Below are 24,254 nucleotides of genomic sequence, written 5' to 3'. Positions count from 1 at the left end.
CCCAGTTTGTTTGATCTGGTCTTGATGCTCAGTCTCCTCTCTTTGCATGTTTCTACGTCACAACCTCCTTGGTATCTACAGGGTCTTTAGCCAGGGTTTACGTACCACTTTCCAGTCCTGCTGCACCTCCTCTCTGTAAAGGATGTAGTCGATCCTCCTCCCATTGCCTTTCAGGGGGATTTTTCTGCCCTTCTGATTAGGACAGTGGTTTTTATTGGTGGGGAACACCAGGTATTCCTTCCTCCCCTCCTCATTCTCCATCACTCTGTCAACAAAAACAACCAATAAACAACTTAAAAATACCATACAATTTCAACAGATATTAATATGTGTATATGTATTGTCTACCTGTGTGTGTGTGTGTGTGTGTGTGTTGATATTCGTTGTTTTACTTACTTTTGTAAACTTTCTGGTGAGCTGACCTCCTCGTCATAAAGCCCACTGGTGTCCAGTAGTGTACCTGTTAACACACACACACACTACACTGTTTTTCTGATGTGCTTTTCTTTCAAAAACAAGGACATTTCTAAGTGACCCCAAACTTTTGAATGGTAGTGTTTATCTGGGTATAAAAGGGTATAAAACAATTTCTAGAGTGTTGAAAGTTTCCAAGATCACAGTGGTCTCCATCATGGCTAAATAAAACAAATATGGAACTCCCCAAACTCTGCCTAGAGCTGGATGTCCAACCAAACTGAGCAACTTGGAAAGAAAGACCTTGGTCAGGGAGGTGACCAAGAACCCAATGACCACTCTAACAGACCTACATAGTTCCTTGACTGAGATTGGAGAACCTGCCAGAAGGACAACAGTCTCTACATCACTCTACATCACCAATCTGGGCTTTATGGGAGAGTGGCCAGACGGAAGCCACTCCTGAGAGAAAGGCACATGAAAACATGCCTGGAGTTTGCAAAAAGGCACGTGAAGGAGTCTGTGGTCTGATGAGACAAAAATGTAACTCTTTAGCCTGAATGCAAAACGATATGTCTGGAGGAAACCAGGCACAGCATCATGCTATTAGGATGCTTTTTATCAGCAGGGACTGGGAGACAGATAAGAATAGAGGGAACAATGAATGGAGCCAAACAGACAAATCCTTGATGAAAACCTGCTTCAGGGTGCAAACAACCTTAGACTGGGGGTGAAGATTTACGTTCCAACAGGACAACGACCCCAAGCATACTGACAAAGCAATGCTGGAATGGCTTCAGAACAAGAATGTGAAAGTCCTTGACTGGACCAGCCAAAGCATTTCTGTATTTCATTTTCAATACATGTGCTAAATTTCCAAAAGCATGTTTTCACTTTGTCATTAGCTGGTATTGTGTGTGTAGATGGGTAAGAAAAAACATTGCTTGAATCAATTTTGAATTCAGGAGGTAGGAATACTTTCTGAAGTACTGTAAACTCCTGTATATATACACATTGGCTCTAGTGCACAAAAAACTTGGCTTGGTTGAATATATGCCAACATCTCTCACAGCATATAGCACTTGCCAAACATCACGGTGTCCTAGATAATGTTCCCTCTCCTTTAGATTCGGTTCCAGACCATAATTCTCTAGGTTTATGCCAGCATCTATTGTACTTATTTTTGGTCTGCACAGTGTGTGCCCAGATTGGCTGCTATAGGAAATCAAGCTTTTTCTAAAGAGGCAAAGCCTAGTTCCCTGACACGAGCACACCCACTTCCTCCAGTACCAGCCCAAACCAGCCTATCCACTCACCCAGAGCCCAAGGCTTGTCCTCCCCTGGCCCCAGGCGACATGGGTCTTTGTACTGGGTGAAGACGGCATGCTGCTGCTCCAGTTTATCCTCTGAAATAGAGGGGTGCAATGAGAAACAAAGAGGTGCTTGTCTGTACAGATCCACCAGACATTGGTCTAGATACATAAAATTATATGTACAACACCCACAAGTACAATTTCTGCAGGATGTCAGAGAACAGAAGATTTTCACGAAGTCAGACAGCTAGCTACCTGAGGAGCAGTTGTCGAAATTGAGGTCGCCGAGGACAACATCAAAGGCCACCTGGTCCTCCAGACCCTTCTCCTCCGAGGGGCGGGACGTCATCTTGCGGAACTCTGCCCCCCACACCAAGAGCAGATCCAACTGCTCACAACGCACAGCTGCATCTCCTGAGAGATGGAGAGAGAGACAGGGAGAGAGAGACAGAGAGAGAGAGAGACAGGGAGAGAGAGGGGAGGGCGTGGGGGATGGAAATAAAACAATTGAGTGGCTTAGCTAAGCCAGCGAGGATGACCATGCTACTAAACATATTTGTATGGGGGAAGAGCAGGGATTGTCAGGAACCCTGGATGACGTATATTCAATGCTGATCATTTATGAGTCAACAAGACAATGCAAACATGTGTTCTAAATGTAGACAGTAATATAATAGTTGCCTCTGCCTGCACAAGCAGCAAAGGCCAAAATATACAGAGGTAAAATGCACAAGTACACACACTCACACACACTCACACACACTCACACACACACACACACACACACACACACACACACACACACACACACACACACACACACACACACACACACACACACACAGAACAAGCAGTAAGAAGGGAAAAATGGGCCATGAAAAACAAACAGCAATAAAAAGTGCCCCGTTGCAAAGATGTATACTGTGGTGTGCAGCATCACCCAGAACATAATGAGGCTTTTCTTGTACTCTCTCCCATATGTTTAAGTTGTCTTTAGAAATAGCCGTAGTTCTATAATTAGCTGACTCTCAGAGACATGGGAGGCTCCTGAAATAGCAGAGAGATCTGTCTTGGTAAAACATTAGACCCAGAGACCAGAGGCTTTAAATAGGCCTGACACTTAAAACAGCTTGAGCTTGTCTCCATGGGAACAGAGGATGTGTGCGGGTTTGATGCATCCATTTATCTTATACACCGAGGTAGAAAGCTGAGTAGTCTACTACACACTAACCACCTTAAACCATCTGCCTACAACTGTTGTGTTCACACACTCACCTGTACAGGTACAATCACACTCACACCCTTTTTTTATTCTATAACATTTGTCCTATTTCTCTCTGATATTCACATTATCCACAGAGCCAGAATAGACCCATTCAGACACTAGAGAGAATAAGTGTTATGGCTGGGATCCAATTAAAAAAGCAGCTCAAAATGTATTGCTTTGTGGATGTGTATTGTTCTCAACGTACCTTCAATGGCATGCAGATGAGTGCAGGTGAGATATCCCACAACTCTTTGCTCCTGATGGGAGGTGCCTACCTGCACCTGTAGAGAATAGGGAGAGACAAAGAGGAAGTTAAATATCTCTGTCAACAAGTTGATCGAATATTGAATTAGAAAACATTTAATACCGCATTTACACCACCTTCTCTGTCATTGGCCCAATCCCAAAACTCTCATCCTCCATCTGTCTCCTCTCCCTCCCTCTCGTCTCCCCTCTCCAACACTCTTTTCTCTGACATTGTCCCTCTTTGAAATCCCCTCAGTGGAGACAGTCTGTCCGTCACTGTCTTGATTTACAGCCCTGAATTGGCTATGATGAGAGTGGAATGAATGGAGAGGCTTTTACTGCAGATTACACTGGGTCTGTGAGACTGGGCCAAAAAATGGATACTGAATGGATGGACTGGTGCTCTTGAGTGTAAGGGATGGGTGGACTACACAGAGGGGTGTAGGGTATAGGGGCCGATTAGAGTATTTGCGTGTGTGGGTTGGAAACACACAGTGTTCTGAAGTCTCGCGCAGAATCAGTAAAGGTCTCTTTAAAGACCTTTATGAGGAGATCTCTGAATAGGTCTCCTCTGTGATCAGGGCTATTGTAAATTGGATTAGATTTGATTACAGTGTATTCAAGTTCTCTGTTCAGACACTGTGCAGTCATCCAATCACTGAATTGCAGTCTTGGCTTGGTCTCACCATCAAGGCCCTCACAGTAAATGCTGAGGGCCAATAAAGCATTAACCCACTTAGCTAGACTGTAATATGAAATGCAAGCTTTACATTTTAGACCTCAAACATAAAAAATTCAGTGACATTTCCACCCCACAGAGATTTGCAACATTAACTCAATTAAGATGCAGTAAACTCTATGTCTAGCCATAACCTGACACACTGTACTGTCCCTGACCCGTCTGTAGAGCTGGAGCTGCTGCCTCCCCAACCCTCTCACCATGTCCCTGTCCCCCCCCCCCCCCCCCCCCCCCCCTCTCCCTCTCTCTCTCTTTCATCTCCTCTCTCTTTCCCTGACTGTATCCCTGTGTATGAATATTTCAGAGGCTTATCCATGCTTGGGTAAGTGTGTGCTCTGAAACTGACAACAGGCCTGAAGGGAATCAGGGGTATGTGTCTCGGGCCTCTTGTGTGTGTGTGTGTCTGCGCTTAAATGTGTGTGTGTGTGCACATGTGTGTGTGTCGCTGTGTGTTTGTGTTTTATGTAGGCTGTGTGAGAAAATAAATATATTATAATGATGATTATTATAATTGGAACTGACTAAACTAGTAGCAGAGTAAAAGGTCCATGTGATTCCAAAGGACTAGATATGTGACCCACTTTAAATTCTCCTGCACCCAGACCTTTGTCTCTCTCATCATGGAGGCTAGAGAGAGGGGCCAATACCTCTACAGTACACCATTACTGTGTTCAATGCTTAAATAGACTTTCACATTGACACATGCAGAGTAACAGCAAAGCCCTTTATCCACCAGGAGGGAAGGTGATTTAAATCAACAAATGGAGTCGACCTCAGCACTGAGAGGAGAAGCTATGGGTTTATTTATTTAATTGATTTCCATTTGATGTGAGCTTTCAGTGGGCCTGGCCCTGTTTTGAGGTTTTCTCTGTAATTCAAACCACGCACGCACGCACGCACGCACGCACGCACGCACGCACGCACGCACGCACGCACACACACACACACACACACACACACACACACACACACACACACACACACACACACACACACACACACACACACACACACACACACACACACCTTCTTCACCCTTGTCCTTTGCGGTTTTAAATAATAAATAGAGGGCTAATTGTTGAGACTCAAATTATTTAATTACTGGGTTGCTCACTCTTCAGGGAGACATTTTTAATTAAGTTAATATCTCTGCACACTCTCCTCCCCATATCCCTCCCTTCCTCCCTCCTTCCCTCCCTTCCTCCCTCCTTCCTTTTGTCTCCAGAGCTCATGTCTTTGTAATGTTTGAGTCTGTCACTTTGTATTGGAAGTGAAATCTGCCACTTTCACTTCATGTAGGTCTGCTTACACCATAGACTGTTGGAGGAAATGACCATGTAATATTGATTTGGTCACAAGACTCCCAAGCTTAGAGAGAAAGATCCCTGGGATACATAATTGTTTCTGAAGCCCAGTGGCATGTATTCATGGATGCCAAGGGAAGCAAGGCATCCCCAAATATTTCACCAATATATATATATTTTTTATCACAGCACCCCTCTGTCTCAGTATGTGTAGTCCATGTATCTGATGCTGTCTGGACCAAAAGAGTATGACATGTTGCGGCCGTAGCATTTGATGATTGATGTCAGCAAGCATTTGGCCTCGGTTGATAAAAGAATTATAAAGTAATTAGCCAATCAGTGTTGAGCTGAACTCAACTGTGGGTTGTCCTGGTGCAGCGAAATGCCCCCAAGGGAGGCCAGTTTGGATTTGGCTTCAAAACAATCAAATCACATCCTAAGCAAAACGTAATTTTAGTTTCTGGCCTGCTTGTGTTGATGTCCTGCAGTAGCTAGCTTGCTACATCGGCACTTTCCTAAACCATGGATAGAGATGGGGATTTAGATGTGGTTTTGACTTAATCCTCTGTACATGCCAATGATTATGATGACGATTATGATCTAATCATAAATTAACTGGCCTGAGAGGATTGAAGTTCAATATCTAGCCTAGTAGGCTCAGGTTAACTAGCTAGCTAACTTAGCTGGTTCATTGTTACCCACGCGGGAAAGTTAGGTTAGCAAGCATTTTAACTAGGTAGCCTATGACAGAGCCATAGAGAGTGGAGGATGGTATTGGCACTCAACTAGTCTACAAGTAGGGTGAGTAAAAAAATGTTTTTACTTGTGCAAGCACAAACACACACACACACTAGTTGTTTAGTAAACTGTCGAAAACATTAACTTGCTTGACCATGCTGATGGTCATATAACAGTTTGTCACATGCAATATTTGCTTTGTGGAGTTTTGCGGAAAGATGTTGCTCTCAGGTTTTGTGATGAAACACATGTATGTTTAGTTGAATTTATTCCGCCACTGTGTGACTGTTGCCGTTTTGTTGTCACAGCCTTATTGTATATCACTGTGGCGTATGAACTAACGGTTATAGAGCAAACAACGCAAATATCACAACATAGGTTGTAATATGGCTTTTCTACTGGCTTGGCTTCCTCTGTGATTTTACGCACACACCGCTACTGCTGAAGCCTGTATTAGAACCTGTATTAGAACCCTGCAGCTAGGGGTCAATACTACAGCTCTGGAGACAGTGAGATGGTGACCCAGAATGACCCTGGATAAGAGGGAAGGAGGCACTTAGAGGCAACACCATGTGAGCTTGTTATCTGAAGCAATAGCTAGCAGGGGCAGGTATCAAACCTGGGTGTCAGAGTGGTAGAACTACTTGGTGCCTACAGTATCTAGCAGGCCTGTCAACCTTCTAGCGTCTTTCAGATCCATCACCACCTTCAGGCTGAGCTGCCCCAGCAGGACCTGAAGCCCAGCCAGAACCAGGGATGCATTCCAAATGGCACTCTATTCCCTACATAGCCATCTCTACAGCCACAGACCCATTCTCAGCCACACAGCCTCAGCCCCAGCCCCAGCCACATAACCTCAGCCCCAGCCACACAGCCCCAGGCCCCAGCCCCAACCACAACAGCCTCAGCCCCAGCCACACAGCCTCAGCCCCAGCCACACAGCCCCAGGCCCCAGCCCCAACCACAATAGCCTCAGCCCCAGCCACACAGCCTCAGCCCCAGCCACACAGCCCCAGGCCCCAGCCCCAACCAAAACAGCCTCAGCCCCAGCCACACAGCCTCAGCCCCAGCCACACAGCCCCAGGCCCCAGCCCCAACCACAATAGCCTCAGCCCCAGCCACACAGCCTCAGCCCCAGCCACACAGCCTCAGCCCCAGCCACAAAGCCTCAGCCACGCAGATTAGTGATCACTAAACTAAAACTCTTCTCCGATCTGCCTGTCATCATTCTCCCCAATGAAGTCAACACACAGTGCCTCGTCAGTCACCCACAGCACACGGCACAGCGCTGCTACGGCAGCAGACTACCATAGCTCACTGCTGGGAATGGGAGTGACTAAAATTCTAGCCAAATGTATGTTTTAATGTATGTTTTAGGAAAAGTTGTGAATCTGTAGTTTTGGAGCAACTCGAAAGCCCAAAGACAGCTGTAATAGAAGATTATCCTTAAACAGGAAGATCAAATACGCTCAATAAGCTCCTGTTGCCCTGTGCTAATTCAAATGTCGTTCTTGAAACTGTTTTAGTGTCACTACAACATACAAAATGAGACCTTGCTTGTTTGAGAACTTCAGAAATACTGTCATGGTATAAAAAGACAGCCCACCTAATTATAATCAAATACAAAAATATGGGAATCGCAAAAACTGCTGAAATGACACCACCCTTTGAACAGAGGGTAGACACATATCTGCAACCCTCAAATGAAAACTAAGGCCTACAGTTTTATTTGAGACCGAATAAAAGGAATAAAATACATTCATTTTTTGTCCTGGTGTCTGCCAGGATTTCAAGAGAGATGTTCAATTTCAAAATCCCCCCCAAGCCAAGGGTACAGGGGACTATGCCTAAATAATTCAACTTCGTTTTGTTCACAGAGTTTCTGCGACAGTTAGATTGAATATATCTGTCCAACAAAAGAGGAAACAGATCCAACCTCAAAAAGCAGCCAGAAGTGAGGATGCAGCCTGGAGGACATTTAAGTCCTTCACCAAAAGTCTGGCCCAATAAGAAGCAGTAACACATTGGTAAAACTCACCGGGTTGAAAAGTACTAGCCTAATTATTATTATTATTCCTTCAGCCTTTTACACACTGACAGAGATGTATTTACAGCACTTGCCAATGCTATCATAAGGATAGACAGAGAAAAAACACCTCACCTTGACAAAGAGGACTCCTTTCGCTGCGAGGGCGTCTTCCCCTCGCCCGTTGGGGTAGCACTCGTAGTGGGCGTCCAGTATGGGATAGCGGCTGGCCATCATGACGCCGCTGTTCAGGAACTTGAAGCGGGAGCAGCAGCCCTTCCAGGCGTAGCGGCCCACATCACTCAGGATGTAGGGGAAGTAGTGGTGCAACTGCTGCCTCAGCCTGGACATGGCCCGGTGGTCAAACACTTCCTGCAGACACAGGAAGTCCAGGTTGGCAGGGAAGAAGGCAGAGATCTCATGGTCGAATCCGTCGTCGCCTTGGCGCCGCTTGCGACCCGTGTGCTTCTTGAACATGGAGGTGCGGTGGGACAGGGTGTTGTTAGAAGACACCCCCCCTGTCAGGCTCTCTGCATCACCTTCCCCTTGGTGACTCCCTGTCCCGGCCTCTGGGGGGTCTGGCTCTGGGGCACTGATACTGATCTGGACCCCTGAGGCATGCATGGGGCAATCTGGGGAGTTCTGGGCCCCTGTGGTGTGCAGTGGACTGTCAGAGTTGTTCTGAGAACCAGCAGTGTGAAGGGGGCACTCTGGTGTGTCCTCTCCACCAGCTACATGGACGGGACAATCTGAGGAGCCCTGGTCCCCTTTTGAGTGTATGGGGCAGTCAGCACCTGCAGTGTGTATGGGGCAGTTTGGACCTGTGGTGTGTATTGGGCAGTCTGAACCTGCAGTGTGTATTGGGCAGTCGGTTACGGGTTCGGTCTCGGCCTCGGGTGTGTTGTCGGGCCGCTGGCCCAGGGAGGATGTCCGTCGGAACCCTGTGACCAGGCTGCTGAAGGAGGTTGCGCTGATGGAGGTGTTGGTGGGGGAGTCGATGTATATCTTGATCTGCGGCCGGCTGGCCCCGTTACGGATGCGCTTGCCCACCTCGCTGGCACGGCGCTGGGTCTCAGACAGGTTGTTGAAGCGTGCCAGGGAGTCTGGCAGTAGGCACACGTTGGAACTGCCGAAGCAGAAGCTGCGGCCCTGCGGCCTCCAGTCGGCCAGTGACGCCACACACCCCTGCTCGGCCTGGTGCTTGTCTGGGCGGCGGTGGGTGTAGAGATAGGGATGGCGGGCCGCCTGCAGGGTAGCCCACAGCAGGAAGCCCAGCAGTGCGAAGGGCAGCGAGGCCAGGAGGAGCAACAGGTAGAGCGGGGTGGACACCAGTACATACAGAGTCACGAAGGAGCAGGGGTCCTGGGAGCGCCGACGCTTCTCCAGAGAGGTTGCCACGCAGGAGGACAGCAGGCGGTCCAGCAGCCAGTAGCAGGGGAAGATGAAGCCCCATGACAGGCTGCTGAGGCACCGTAGGAAGGCACTAGAGTAGGGAGAGGTGTGGAGGACCATCTCTTCTCTGGCTCACATAAAACACTTTTACACTAAAATCAATGGGGAAAAAAACTAAACTCAAATCTACCCTCCCCCCTGAGTGGAGAAAAAGACACTACATGGTTCCCTTTGCTTTCACCAGCAGGCTCTGAAGCTCTTTCTCTGACGACAGGAGGCTCCTTTATCCTCCCCCTCCCCTCTTAACAGTGGCCCTCCAATGGAGGAAGGATGAACTATAATCTCTGGGTGGTGATCATCTTGACGACGTGGAACTAAATGCTGCAGTCACAAAGGTTCCATGGACTGATCAGGGATTCGGATCTATGAAGAAGTAGATCTCACCACTATCTCAGCATCAGAACCTGGAGATAGAAGATGGAGGAAAGAAGCATAGAGGGAGAGATAGAGAGAGAGAATGTATAAGAGAAATAGGGAGAGAATAAATGGAAGGGGAATTAGCTGTGCAATGACTCACTGTGATGAAAAGTGTGGTCAGCAAAATGGGTCTTAATTTCACTAATGTCCCCCAATGGTTAGAAATACTGCTTCACAGATACAGTACATTGTTTCTGATAGGCTTGTGTGCATGCCATAATATGTACTACAGCAAAACAGAGATTCATGGGTGTGTCTGTGTGTTGAAACAGTCAAAATGAGACATGTTTTTATTATAACACAACAAAAACCCCAATTGGTTTTCGTGACAAAACATGGTTTATAAATCAGCAGAATTCATAGCAAATAACAGTGCTGTAAACGATCTTTAGACACAGGAGGCAATCAGTGGGGTAACCTTATATGAATGGAGGTTGAGTGAAAAAGGGAAGCAATCCACTCTGTATAAATAAATCATGAATTGTTAATTCATTCATTGAAACAGTTGAGGGTTTAACAACACTGGAGGGTCACTGGCCTCAGCCTAACCCCAGAGCAACCAAACCATATTCAGCACAACCTGGAGTGTTATTCTGGGTAGCCATTTGACTAGATGTTTAGGAGTCTTATGTCTTTGGGGTGGAAGCTGTTTAGAAGCCTCTTGGACCTGGACTTGGCGCTCCGGTACCACTTGCTGTGTGGTAGCAGAGAGAACAGTCTATGACCAGGGTGGCTGGAGTCTTTGACCATTTTTAGGGCCTTCCTCTGACACCACCTGGTATAGAGGTCCTGGATGGCAGGAAGCTTGGCCCCAGAACTGGGCCGTTTGCACTACCTTCTGTAGTGCCTTGCGGTCAGAGGCCGAGCAGTTGCCATACCAGGCAGTGATGCAACCAGTCCTCTCGATGGTGTAGTTGTAGAACCTTTTGAAGATCTGAGAACCCATGCCAAATATTTTCAGTCTCCTGAGGGGGAATAGGTTTTGTTGTGCCCTCTTCACGACTGTCTTGGTGTGCTTGGACCATGTGATTGCTTTTCTGATTTTCGTGACCAAGTTACCTGATGCTAATTGTACTTATTGTTTTGTCGAGCGATCGATAAACTTACACAAACGCTTGTATTGCTTTCGCTGTAAAGCATAATTTCAAAATCTGAGACGACAGGTGGATTAACAAAAGGCTAAACTGTGTTTTGCAATATTGCACTTGTGATTTCATGAATATGAATATTTTCTAGTAATATTATTTGACTGTGGTGCTATGCTATTCAGCGTTGCTGATGACAATTATCCCAGATCCGGTATGGGTGGTTCAGAGAGGTTAATGCAACCGCTGTGTCAGATTTCAAAAACACTTTACGGAAAAAGCATACCATTTAATAATCTGAGACGGCGCTCAGAAATATAAAACAATTAGCCAGAAATGAAACCAGAAATGACATGATAAATATTCCCTTACCTTTGATGATCTTCATCAGAATGCACTCCCAGGAATCCCAGGTCCACAATAAATTATTCATTTGTTTGATAATGTCCATTATTTATGTCCTACTACTTTTGTTAGCGCGTTTGGTATACATATCCAAACGCTCGTGCATTTCTTCGGACAAAAACTTCAAAACATTGTATTACAGGTCGTAGAAACATTTCAAAATAAGTAAAGAATCAATCATTAGGATGTTTTTATCATAAATCTTCAATAAAGTTCCAACCGGAGAATTCCTTTGTGTCTTGAGGAGGAATGGAACGCAACTCAATATCATGTGGAATGCGCGTGACCAGGAAATGGCTCTCTGCCAGTAAGCTGACTCATTCAGCTCTTATTCAGTCCCACAACACAGTAGAATCCTCATTCAAGTTTCTAAAGACGGTTGACATCTAGTGGAAGCCCTAGGAAGTGCAACTTCATTCATATCCCAATGTGAATTCAATTGGGCCTGGCTTGAAAATCCACCAACCTCAGATTTCTCACTTCCTGTTTGGATTTCTTCTCAGGTTTTTGGCTGCCATATGTGTTCTGTTATACTCACAGACATCTTTCAAACAGTTTTAGAAACTTCAGAGTGTTTGCTATCCAATACTAATAATAATATGCATATATTTGCAACTGAGACTGATGAGCAGGCCGTTTACTCTGGGCACCTCTGGGCACCTTTCATCCAAGCTACTCAATAGTGCCCCTGCAGCCATAAGAAGTTAAGGAGCCTTTTGGTCCTAGACTTGGCGCTCTGTTACCGCTTGTCGTGCGGTAGCAGAGAAAACAGTCTATTACTTGGGTGACTGGAGTCTCTGACATTTTTATGGGCTTTCCTCTGACACCGCCTATTATATAGGTCCTGGATGGCAGGAAGCTTGGCCACGGTGATGTACTGGGCAGTACGCACTACCCTCTGTATCGCCTTACGGTCAGATGCAGAGCAGTTGCCATACCAGGCGGTGATGCAGCCAATAGAGAGTCAGAGTCCAGAGTGTGGGAACAAACATAGCCTGTCCCATGGTTGGGTAAACAAGCAAGTTCATAGTCATGAGGCAAATAGCATAAAGCACAAGAAACAAATATAACAACTTGAAAAGATCGCAGGTGGAATCAACAGTGCAGCAGTCAATGGGAGTAGGTGTCACACCCACGTGGAAGAAGCTTTTTTCGAGAGGCAGATTCCTTGTAGAAAACCCCAGCTAGCTAGCTAACGTAACTATCAAGTCTCTGTCCACCGTTTTTTCCCACGTGTAAATGGAGGTACTAGCTAGCTATATCTCTTCAGTTTCGGCAAATGGTCTTTTACGATGTCCAAACAAAGTTGTCCTGTGGCTGTTGTATTTTGGAGATTGCGAGGAGGATATCTTCTGATGTGATCAAAGCAACAATACTGTTTCTTATTGAAGTAATTTACAATTGAAGTGTCCTGGCTCCATGTCAGTTCAAAATAGAGATGAATCCAGGGGCTGCTGTATGGTAATGACCTCTGCACAGATGGAGGGGATTCAAAGGCCTCTGCATTTGGGAGGCTTTGACACCTCTCACTTCACACTTGAGTGCTAATTGATCTGATCTGTTCTGTCCTAGGAAGCTTTGCAGCCTCAACTTAGCATTCAGTCCATATAAAGTCAAATATATCATTGTAATGTGTTGTTCTTCTTGGCTTTAAAAGTAGCTTCAGACTAAATATGACTCACTCAGGTCCAGGTTGGATGGTGTTTTCAGGTTTCTTGTGCTTCTTTTGCTGGTCATCGGTTTGCCAGACCATTTGCTGTTTAGACCTTGGAAATAAGAATCATTGGTAGTAGAAATGCTTCCTAGTAATTTTGTCCAAAACCAGGTTGTAGGTTTGGAGTTTTGATTTCGAGTGGAGGTTATGTTGTGGAGGGTAGAATCTTGTATATGTCCTTGCGGAAAAATCTATATTTTTGTAAAAACATGCTGAAAAATGCAGATGCCCAACTCTGAATCAATCAGGATCATGTAAAAATGTAATTGTGTTAAGAAAAAGAAAGCACTGTGCAGCTCCCGCCAATGAATTATGCAGCCCCTGTCAATTCATTTTTGAGGATAACAACTTTAACATCCAAAGCAGAGTCCCTTTAGGACTGACGCCAAGAAAAACTGTCAATAGATCAGAAATTGATATATTGATGCTATTAGCTCTCTTAATTAGGTCATGTAGGTTGCATCAAAGCCTGTTACAAGATTATAAACCATCTCTGGTTACATGGTGTCTCATTATGTGTAAGGTCACTGTTTGTGTCATCATGTGTGCCCTCACAGTTTGTCACTATGGCTAATGCCATACTTTCTGTCATATTGTGTAACGTCATGCATTATGTCATCAAGGACAGATGGACTGCATTTAGACAGGCAGCCCAATTCTGATCTTTTTTTTCTCACTAATTGGTCTTTTGACCAATCAGATCAGCTCTGAAAAAGATCTGATGTGAAAAGATCTATGTGATTGGTCAAAAGATCAATTAGTGGAAATGAATATGAGAATTGGGCTGCCTGTGTAAACACAGCTATGTTTATCATTTCAACCCCAAATAGACCCTGGCTGAGTTTCAAACTCAAAGTAGACAGCCCTCGACCCTAAACCCTCAGCCCTTGAATTACGTTTTACATCGTCACATCCAAGTGCCTTAAATGTCTCTTGCCCAAGCGAGGGAGAGTTATGATCTGAGAGGCAGCGTCCTTAGTGAAAATCTTGATGTTGAGCTTAAAAACAACCAACCTAAAGCTATTGATATACCTAGTAAGATAACGTATATAGCTAGCACTCCTGTCAGGTAGCTAGCTACAGTTACCCATAGCTGGCTAGCTAGTTTTATAGTTTGGTCATTTATTCCAATAAATGTCAGAATTCCCCCAAAATATGTTTATGAATCTAGCTACGTTTTACAGGCTCCTCACTACGAGACTAAGTCAATTTGCCAATACTAAAATCAATGCCTATATATACTGTATGACCATGACCATGTTGGAGTGAAGTGCAGGCTGCAGCAGTAGCAGCTCCCACCAGGGGCTGTTTGTGACCTTCTCCTCGGGGCTGAAATGGCAGTGGGGACGACTGGGAGTATGTTTGGGTCCGATGACGAACCATTACAATGTGAACTCTTCTTAGCTGTCTTGACATGGGCATCATGACAGGGGGTTGGAGAATGTAGCATTTTTCAGACACCTGAAACAGCCGTTTCCTGCAATCTTGAGCCATAATCATTATGCTTAATTCTATGTAAAAAAAAAAAAAGGTGTCTGCAAATCTAAGCATACCTCTTGAGTTGTCTGTATCCTCCTGACTAATGGTTATTTAAAAAAAATGCTGCATTGATGCTAAAATCTGTGTAAATGACTGAAAGCAATTTGAATCTTATTCAGTACATTTAATTATTGCTTGATTTTCTTAAGTCCAACAACCTTGCCAGCAGGCATGCCAGCTCAGATAGTTAGACAAGCTAACTACACTAACTTGATTGATAGCCTGAAATGACTTCTTGGGTATGAGTTTGTGAAATTGGGAACCTATCTGGGCTAGCTAAAGTCAACTTCATAAAATTGCTAGGTGGCTAGTAATATTACAGAGAAACAAAAAATAAATACAAAATCGACACTTTTATTTATATTTTCTTTGCTATATGAAACTATCAGTGCTTGTTGAAGTAATGCATTAATAACTGTGAACTATTCTGTCTTCAATATAGAGTATGTGCCACTTTGCCAAGATGATAATGATGTATATGCATGTTATACAACAATCTGAGGAATTTCCCATCAATTTCCCTCTGCATAGCATTCAGATCGATCATATTGGTATCTTGATGTGCAAATGACACAGAGATAGCTCTCCATTCTGAACCCTATGTGCTTACACAAATGACACAGAGATAGCTCTCCATTCTGAACCCTATGTGCTTACACAAATGACACAGAGATAGCTCTCCATTCTGAACCCTATGTGCTTACACAAAAGACACAGAGATAGCTCTCCATTCTGAACCCTATGTGCTTACACAAAAGACACAGAGATAGCTCTCCATTCTGAACCCTATGTGCTTACACAAAAGACACAGAGATAGCTCTCCATTCTGAACCCTATGTGCTTACACAAAAGACACAGAGATAGCTCTCCATTCTGAACCCTATGTGCTTACACAAAAGACACAGAGATAGCTCTCCATTCTGAACCCTATGTGCTTACACAAAAGACACAGAGATAGCTCTCCATTCTGAACCCTATGTGCTTACACAAAAGACACAGAGATAGCTCTCCATTCTGAACCCTATGTGCTTACACAAAAGACACAGAGATAGCTCTCCATTCTGAACCCTATGTGCTTACACAAAAGACACAGAGATAGCTCTCCATTCTGAACCCTATGTGCTTACACAAAAGACACAGAGATAGCTCTCCATTCTGAACCCTATGTGCTTACACAAAAGACACAGAGATAGCTCTCCATTCTGAACCCTATGTGCTTACACAAATGACACAGAGATAGCTCTCCATTCTGAACCCTATGTGCTTACACAAAAGACACAGAGATAGCTCTCCATTCTGAACCCTATGTGCTTACACAAAAGACACAGAGATAGCTCTCCATTCTGAACCCTATGTGCTTACACAAAAGACACAGAGATAGCTCTCCATTCTGAACCCTATGTGCTTACACAAAAGACACAGAGATAGCTCTCCATTCTGAACCCTATGTGCTTACACAAAAGACACAGAGATAGCTCTCCATTCTGAACCCTATGTGCTTACACAAAAGACACAGAGATAGCTCTCCATTCTGAACCCTATGTGCTTACACAAAAGCCACAGAGATAGCTCTCCATTCTGAACCCTATGTGCTTACACAAAAGACACAGAGATAGCTCTCCATTCTGAACCCTATGTGCTTACACAAAAGACACAGAGATAGCTCTCCATTCTGAACCCTATGTGCTTACACAAATGACACAGAGATAGCTCTCCATTCTGAACCCTATGTGCTTACACAAAAGACACAGAGATAGCTCTCCATTCTGAACCCTATGTGCTTACACAAAAGACACAGAGATAGCTCTCCATTCTGAACCCTATGTGCTTACACAAAAGACACAGAGATAGCTCTCCATTCTGAACCCTATGTGCTTACACAAAAGACACAGAGATAGCTCTCCATTCTGAACCCTATGTGCTTACACAAAAGACACAGAGATAGCTCTCCATTCTGAACCCTATGTGCTTACACAAAAGACACAGAGATAGCTCTCCATTCTGAACCCTATGTGCTTACACAAAAGACACAGAGATAGCTCTCCATTCTGAACCCTATGTGCTTACACAAAAGACACAGAGATAGCTCTCCATTCTGAACCCTATGTGCTTACACAAAAGACACAGAGATAGCTCTCCATTCTGAACCCTATGTGCTTACACAAAAGACACAGAGATAGCTCTCCATTCTGAACCCTATGTGCTTACACAAAAGACACAGAGATAGCTCTCCATTCTGAACCCTATGTGCTTACACAAAAGACACAGAGATAGCTCTCCATTCTGAACCCTATGTGCTTACACAAAAGACACAGAGATAGCTCTCCATTCTGAACCCTATGTGCTTACACAAAAGACACAGAGATAGCTCTCCATTCTGAACCCTATGTGCTTACACAAAAGACACAGAGATAGCTCTCCATTCTGAACCCTATGTGCTTACACAAAAGACACAGAGATAGCTCTCCATTCTGAACCCTATGTGCTTACACAAAAGACACAGAGATAGCTCTCCATTCTGAACCCTATGTGCTTACACAAAAGACACAGAGATAGCTCTCCATTCTGAACCCTATGTGCTTACACAAAAGACACAGAGATAGCTCTCCATTCTGAACCCTATGTGCTTACACAAAAGACACAGAGATAGCTCTCCATTCTGAACCCTATGTGCTTACACAAAAGACACAGAGATAGCTCTCCATTCTGAACCCTATGTGCTTACACAAAAGACACAGAGATAGCTCTCCATTCTGAACCCTATGTGCTTACACAAAAGACACAGAGATAGCTCTCCATTCTGAACCCTATGTGCTTACACAAAAGACACAGAGATAGCTCTCCATTCTGAACCCTATGTGCTTACACAAAAGACACAGAGATAGCTCTCCATTCTGAACCCTATGTGCTTACACAAAAGACACAGAGATAGCTCTCCATTCTGAACCCTATGTGCTTACACAAAAGACACAGAGATAGCTCTCCATTCTGAACCCTATGTGCTTACACAAAAGACACAGAGATAGCTCTCCATTCTGAACCCTATGTGCTTTACACAAATGACACTGCAGCATCACACCTGTAATTACTACTATTTATATTGAGGCAACATAATTGGCTTTCAAAAATCCCTTGTACAGTGTCTTCAGAAAGTATTCACACCCCTTAACCTTTTCCAAATGTTGTTGTGTTACAGGCTGAATCTAAAATGGATTACATTGATATTTTTTGTCACTGACCTACACACAATTACCCATAATGTGAAAATATATATTTTTCCCCAAAAACTTTTTACAAATGAATTAAAAATGAAAATCTGAAATGTCTTGAGTCAATGTATTCAACCCATTTGTTATGGCAATCCTAAATAAGTTCAGGAGTAAAAATATGCCTAGTTCACATACTAAGTTGCATGAACTATGTGTGCAATAATAGTGTTTAACACAATTTTTTGAATGACTACCTCATCTCTGTACTCCACACAGTATCTATAGGATCCCTCAGTCGAGCAGTGAATTTTCAAACAAAGATTCAACCACAAAGACAATGAAGGTTTTCCAATGCCTCACAAAGAAGAGCACCCATTGGTAGATGGGTAAAACAAACAAAAAGCAGACATTGAATATCCCTTTGAGCCTGGTGAAGTGTTTAATTACACTATGGGTGGTGTATCAATACAACCAGTCACTACAAAGATACAGGCGTCCTTCCTAACTCAGTTGCTGGAGATTAAGGAAACCACTTAGAGATTTCACCAAGAGGCCAATGATGACTTCAAAACAGTTACAGAGTTTATTGGCTGTGATAGGAGAAAACTGAGGATGGATCAACAACACTGTAGTTGCTCCACAATACTAACCTAATTGACAGAGTGAAAAGAAGGAAGCCTGTACAGAAAACAAATATTCCAAAACATGCAACAAGGCATTAAAGTAATACTGCAAAACAACTTGGCAAAGCAATATAATTTTTTGTCCTGAATACAAAGTGTTATGTTTGGGGCAAATCCAATAAAAATGACTGAATACCACTCTTCATATTTTCAAGCATAGTGGTGGCTGCATCATGTTATGGGTATGCTTGTAATCGTTAAGGACTGGGAGTTTTTCAGGATAAAAAAAAGGAATGGAGCTAAACACAGGCAAAATCCTAGAAGAAAACAAGGTTAATTCTGCTTACCACCAGACACTGGGAGATTATTTAATCTTTCAGCAGCACAATAACCTAAATCACAAGGCCAAATCTACACTGGAGTTACTTACCACTAAGACAGTGAATGTTCCTGAGTGGCTCAGTTACAGTTTTGATTTAAATCTACTTGAAAATGTATGACAAGACCTGAAAATGGTTGTCTAGCAATGATCAATAACCAATTTGACAGAACTTGAAGAATTCTGAAAAGAATAGTGGACAAATGTTGCACAATCCAGGTGTGGAAAGCTCTTAGAGACTTACCCTGTAAGACTCACATCTGTAATCGCTGCCTAAGGTGTTTCTACAAAGTATTGACTCAGGGGTGTGAATCCTTCAGGAAATTAGATATTTCTATATTTCATTTTCAATCATTTTGCAAAAATGTCTAAGAACATGATTTCAGTTTGTCATTATGGGGTATTATGTGTAGATGGGTGAGAAAAATATATTTAATCCATTTTGAAATCAGTCTGTAACATGACAACATTTGGAATAAGCATTAATACTCTCTATAGGCACTGTTTTAGCAATGATAATTTTGATTGTGCTTTGGCTACCAGCTTTGAATCAGCTAGCTGTCACGCACTGACCGTAGAGATCTTTTTATTCTCTATGTTTGGTTGGTCAGTGTGTGACTCGGGTGGGAAACTCTATGTTCTTTGTTTCTATGTTTTGGTCGGGTATGGTTCTCAATCAGGGACAGCTGTCTATCATTGTCTCTGATTGGGAATCATATTTAGGCAGCCTTTTTTCCTTTTGTATTTGTGGGTAGTTGTCTTTGTTAGTGGCATTATAGCCTAAGTAAGCTTCACGGTCATTTTGTTGTTCTTTGTTTTGTTGGCGACATTTATCAATAAAAGAAATGTACGCCCACCATGCTGCACCTTGGTCCGGTCATTTCCACGACGACAGCGATCGTGACACTAGGGTAATATATTTTAATTATATCTAATATGCTTAATTCATCTTACTTTTTAGGGTGATGTGTTAATGCTGTGTCTAGATGATCAAAACAGAGTACAACAACACTGGACCTTTTTATGAAATTAGAGAAAGCAAATCTGCACGCACAAGCTGAAGCAGGAGAGATAGAGAGAAGAGCAGAGGAGAGATAGAGAGAAGAGCAGAAGAGAGAAGAGCAGAAGAGAGAAGAGCAGAAGAGAGAAGAGCAGAAGAGAGAAGAGCAGAGGAGAGAAGAGCAGAGGAGAGATGGAGAGATAGAGAGAAGAGCAGAGGAGAGATAGAGAGAAGAGCAGAGGAGAGATAGAGAGAAGTGCAGAGGAGAGATAGAGAGAAGTGCAGAGGAGAGATAGAGAGAAGTGCAGAGGAGAGATAGAGAGAAGTGCAGAGGAGAGATAGAGAGAAGAGCAGAGGAGAGATAGAGAGAAGAGCAGAGGAGAGATAGAGAGAAGTGCAGAGGAGAGATAGAGAGAAGTGCAGAGGAGAGATAGAGAGAAGTGCAGAGGAGAGATAGAGAGAAGTGCAGAGGAGAGATAGAGAGAAGTGCAGAGGAGAGAGAGAGAGAAGTGCAGAGGAGAGAGAGAGAAGTGCAGAGGAGAGAGAGAGAAGTGCAGAGGAGAGAGAGAGAGAAGTGCAGAGGAGAGAGAGAGAGAAGTGCAGAGGAGAGAGAGAGAGAAGTGCAGAGGAGAGAGAGAGAGAAGTGCAGAGGAGAGAGAGAGAGAAGTGCAGAGGAGAGAGAGAGAGGAGAGAGAGAGAGGAGAGATAGAGAGAAGTGCAGAGGAGAGATAGAGAGAAGTGCAGAGGAGAGAGAGAGAGAAGTGCAGAGGAGAGAGAGAGAGAAGGTGCAGAGGAGAGAGAGAGAGAAGTGCAGAGGAGAGAGAGAGAGAAGTGCAGAGGAGAGAGAGAGAGAAGTGCAGAGGAGAGAGAGAGAGAGTGCAGAGGAGAGAGAGAGAGAAGTGCAGAGGAGAGAGAGAGAGGAGAGATAGAGAGAAGTGCAGAGGAGAGATAGAGAGAAGTGCAGAGGAGAGATAGAGAGAAGTGCAGAGGAGAGATAGAGAGAAGTGCAGAGGAGAGAGAGAGAGAAGTGCAGAGGAGAGAGAGAGAGAAGTGCAGAGGAGAGAGAGAGAGAAGTGCAGAGGAGAGATAGAGAGAAGTGCAGAGGAGAGAGAGAGAGAAGTGCAGAGGAGAGAGAGAGAGAAGTGCAGAGGAGAGAGAGAGAGAAGTGCAGAGGAGAGAGAGAGAGAAGTGCAGAGGAGAGAGAGAGAGAAGTGCAGAGGAGAGAGAGAGAGAAGTGCAGAGGAGAGAGAGAGAGAAGTGCAGAGGAGAGAGAGAGAGAAGTGCAGAGGAGAGAGAGAGAGGAGAGAGAGAGAGGAGAGATAGAGAGAAGTGCAGAGGAGAGATAGAGAGAAGTGCAGAGGAGAGATAGAGAGAAGTGCAGAGGAGAGAGAGAGAGAAGTGCAGAGGAGAGAGAGAGAGAAGTGCAGAGGAGAGAGAGAGAGAAGTGCAGAGGAGAGAGAGAGAGAAGTGCAGAGGAGAGAGAGAAGTGCAGAGGAGAGAGAGAGAGAAGTGCAGAGGAGAGAGAGAGAGGAGAGATAGAGAGGAGAGAGAGAGAGGAGAGATAGAGAGAAGTGCAGAGGAGAGATAGAGAGAAGTGCAGAGGAGAGATAGAGAGAAGTGCAGAGGAGAGCGAGAGAGAAGTGCAGAGGAGAGAGAGAGAGAAGTGCAGAGGAGAGAGAGAGAGAAGTGCAGAGGAGAGAGAGAGAGAAGTGCAGAGGAGAGATGGAGAGAAAGCAAAGGAGAGATATCGTGAAAAGAAGAGCAGAGGAAGATGGAGAGGAAGAGAAAGTGCAGAACCGGTTCCAGTCCTCATCATCATCCATCTCCCCAGCCCATTCTAGGTTGATGATGACAAAGGTTAAGACAACGGGATTCTAAGTTAGCAACGGCGCTAGTAGTTATCAACAGCACTGGTCCAATTAATTTCTTTACTTTCGAATGCTGCCACATGGAATTACAGTATTATGTTGTCTTAAACTTGTCATCTTCAACCTAGAGCCCATTCCCCACAGCAGCAGATTGACTCCTGACCTCTGCATCGGAGGGGTGGGTGACAGATGGCAGGATCAAATGGAGAGTAAAACACCAGTTGTTTTATCAAATAGTAACCCTGTGTCTTATCCAGACTCAACTAATCATAATCCTCAACAGTGTGGATGATAGAAAAAATATCACTGCATTGTGCAAGAGCTGACACATGCCATCATCCTCTCTATCTCTGTATCTAACCCACAAATACACAGACATGCAAACCACAGTGCCACATCGCATAAACTGTATGAACCAGAGGAGGAAGAGGAGGACCATCCTACTCAGTGAATTTCATAACAATTCAAATAGTGAAACATTACAAAAGTTGAAGAATAAATTATACAATGTGCATAGTGACGATGCTGTATGTGGCTGCTGTGAAAGTTAACTGTGTGTGCGGGTGATCATGGGTGTATTCATTCCGCTGATTCTGTTTTCTTTAAATGGAAGCAAACGGAATGAAACGGGGATGGACCTACCTGAATTTGTCCAATAGGAACCTTTGTTTTAGAACAGAACGTTTTGCAACTGTTTGGACTAATGATTACATCCAGATCAGCTAGATGCAGGCAAGAGTGTGCAAGGCGGTACTGAATGTGTCACTGTCACCTTGATTACTCCAATTTGTCTCTCGACCTGTGCACCTAAGTTATAAAGTTTAATTCGTAGGCTAGGTTGTAGAAAACTCATGATGGGTATAGGGCAACTTTTTGTATCATGTAGTAGCCTAAACCTATCGATGTTGAGCTGGGTGAATGGAATATGAATGACAGTCATCCAATTTGCTGTAATAGAAAAAAGGCCAGGCTCATAACAAATTGTCCCTCGCTAATCTTAAACAGCACCAACAGCCACTGGTATGAACGGTATAATATCCTCTCCTATGCATACTTTTAGTTTCATAGACATATTTGCACATACACAAACATAAAGCACACATACACAAACACTACAGATGTAGGAAATGTGTATTTGTATTTGAGTTTTAAAAAGGCTTCTAAAGTTTGTCATTTCCACGTTGAAATTTGAGACTTTATTTGCCTCAATGAAAAATGTCAATTTATTATAACCCGCATAAACAATTCACATTTCCTGTTGCTGCTGGATTGTTTTCCTGCTGTAGCAAACTGGCTCAAATTAAGATCCTACATCTGTAGTTTTCTCAGAGATATAAATACACAGTGACACAACCTAAAACAGAAGAACACTCACAGAGAGGAGTTTTGCAGTCAGAAACAATCTTGTCTTTTATTGATGTGTTTGCTCTGCTGGGTCTACTGCTGCTGACAGGGAAGACAGGGCACCACTGTAGCCCGCTGTGCCCATCCCTGGTGCTACATGGCAGAATGCTGCACCTACAGTACCTACAGTATGACCAGACCAGGACTGAATGTGATGACCTCTGCCTGAACACACTACTTGTGCTTGGCAGAACACAACGTGAAGTATGCTATAGTCAGAGAGATTGAGCACAGTATGAAATGGAAAACTTTACCTGACCCTGCAGTTTATAGTAATGCTTACAGTAATACTTCTCAAGCCAGTAAGGCTTCTGCAGCCACTAAGACCACACACCAAGACACACCCACATGAAAAAATACTGTAGTATTACGATATTTATATAGTATAGGATTCACTGTAGTGTTTTTGCGGACATGACTGTAGTATACTGTAGTATTTCACTATAGTGTTTTTGTTTTATTATCTTTGACATAAAAGTAGGGTCTTTTTCCTTGAGGAAACCTATTGAACAGATACTAAAAGAGCAAATTATCCATAACCTGTAGGTAGATCAGACTGGAGTCTGGATGAATCGTTCAGCGCTTCTGCTCTTTTCTATAACCCAAAGGGAACATAACAAATGATCTATACTTGGCATGTAGGTTTGTCCTTATGGGTAGCACAACTTGGGATAAGGAGGAGGGGAATAGGCACGGTATATGCAAATTAAATACTGTAGTATTACTTTAGTTAAAAAGCTGTAGTCTTTTTGCTGACATTACTGTAGTATTTACTGCACAGTGTTTTGGTGGATAATGCTGTACTATTTACTATAGGACTCTACACTACACTACACAATTCTAAAGTAAGAATAAAACATGATTGAGGAATACTACAGTGTGGAGTATAATATTCTACAGTATACTACAGTTTACTACAGAATTCTATATAATTCTATAGTAAGTACTCTAGTATTATATAGTAAACTGTAGTATTTTTTCATGTGGGCAAATGCACATGCATGCACATGCACATGCGCACACGTACAAACACAGACAGAGATAGCATGTGCACAAGCCCGCAGGCTCGCACACACACACACACACACACACACACACACACACACACACAC

The 24,254-nt window shown here is 43.8% G+C and overlaps 1 protein-coding gene across 1 annotated transcript in view; it reads right to left on the bottom strand.

The window, feature by feature from the left end:
• LOC109888630 (sphingomyelin phosphodiesterase 3-like) overlaps positions 1-24,254 on the bottom strand; it is a 48,571-nt gene that overhangs the window by 3,926 nt on the left and 20,391 nt on the right. The window contains exons 2-7 of the mRNA XM_020479792.2: positions 8,183-9,903; positions 3,200-3,275; positions 1,983-2,141; positions 1,731-1,820; positions 397-460; positions 106-265 (exon numbers count right to left, since the gene is read on the bottom strand). Of these exons, the coding sequence (XP_020335381.1) occupies positions 106-265; positions 397-460; positions 1,731-1,820; positions 1,983-2,141; positions 3,200-3,275; positions 8,183-9,559 (1,926 nt within the window). The 5' untranslated portion in view covers positions 9,560-9,903. The remainder of the gene's footprint in view (positions 1-105; positions 266-396; positions 461-1,730; positions 1,821-1,982; positions 2,142-3,199; positions 3,276-8,182; positions 9,904-24,254) is intronic.

The sequence above is a fragment of the Oncorhynchus kisutch genome, linkage group LG4 (genome assembly GCF_002021735.2).
Source record: "Oncorhynchus kisutch isolate 150728-3 linkage group LG4, Okis_V2, whole genome shotgun sequence".
Lineage (NCBI taxonomy): Eukaryota > Metazoa > Chordata > Actinopteri > Salmoniformes > Salmonidae > Oncorhynchus > Oncorhynchus kisutch.
This window is presented reverse-complemented; position numbering and strand designations above follow the sequence as displayed.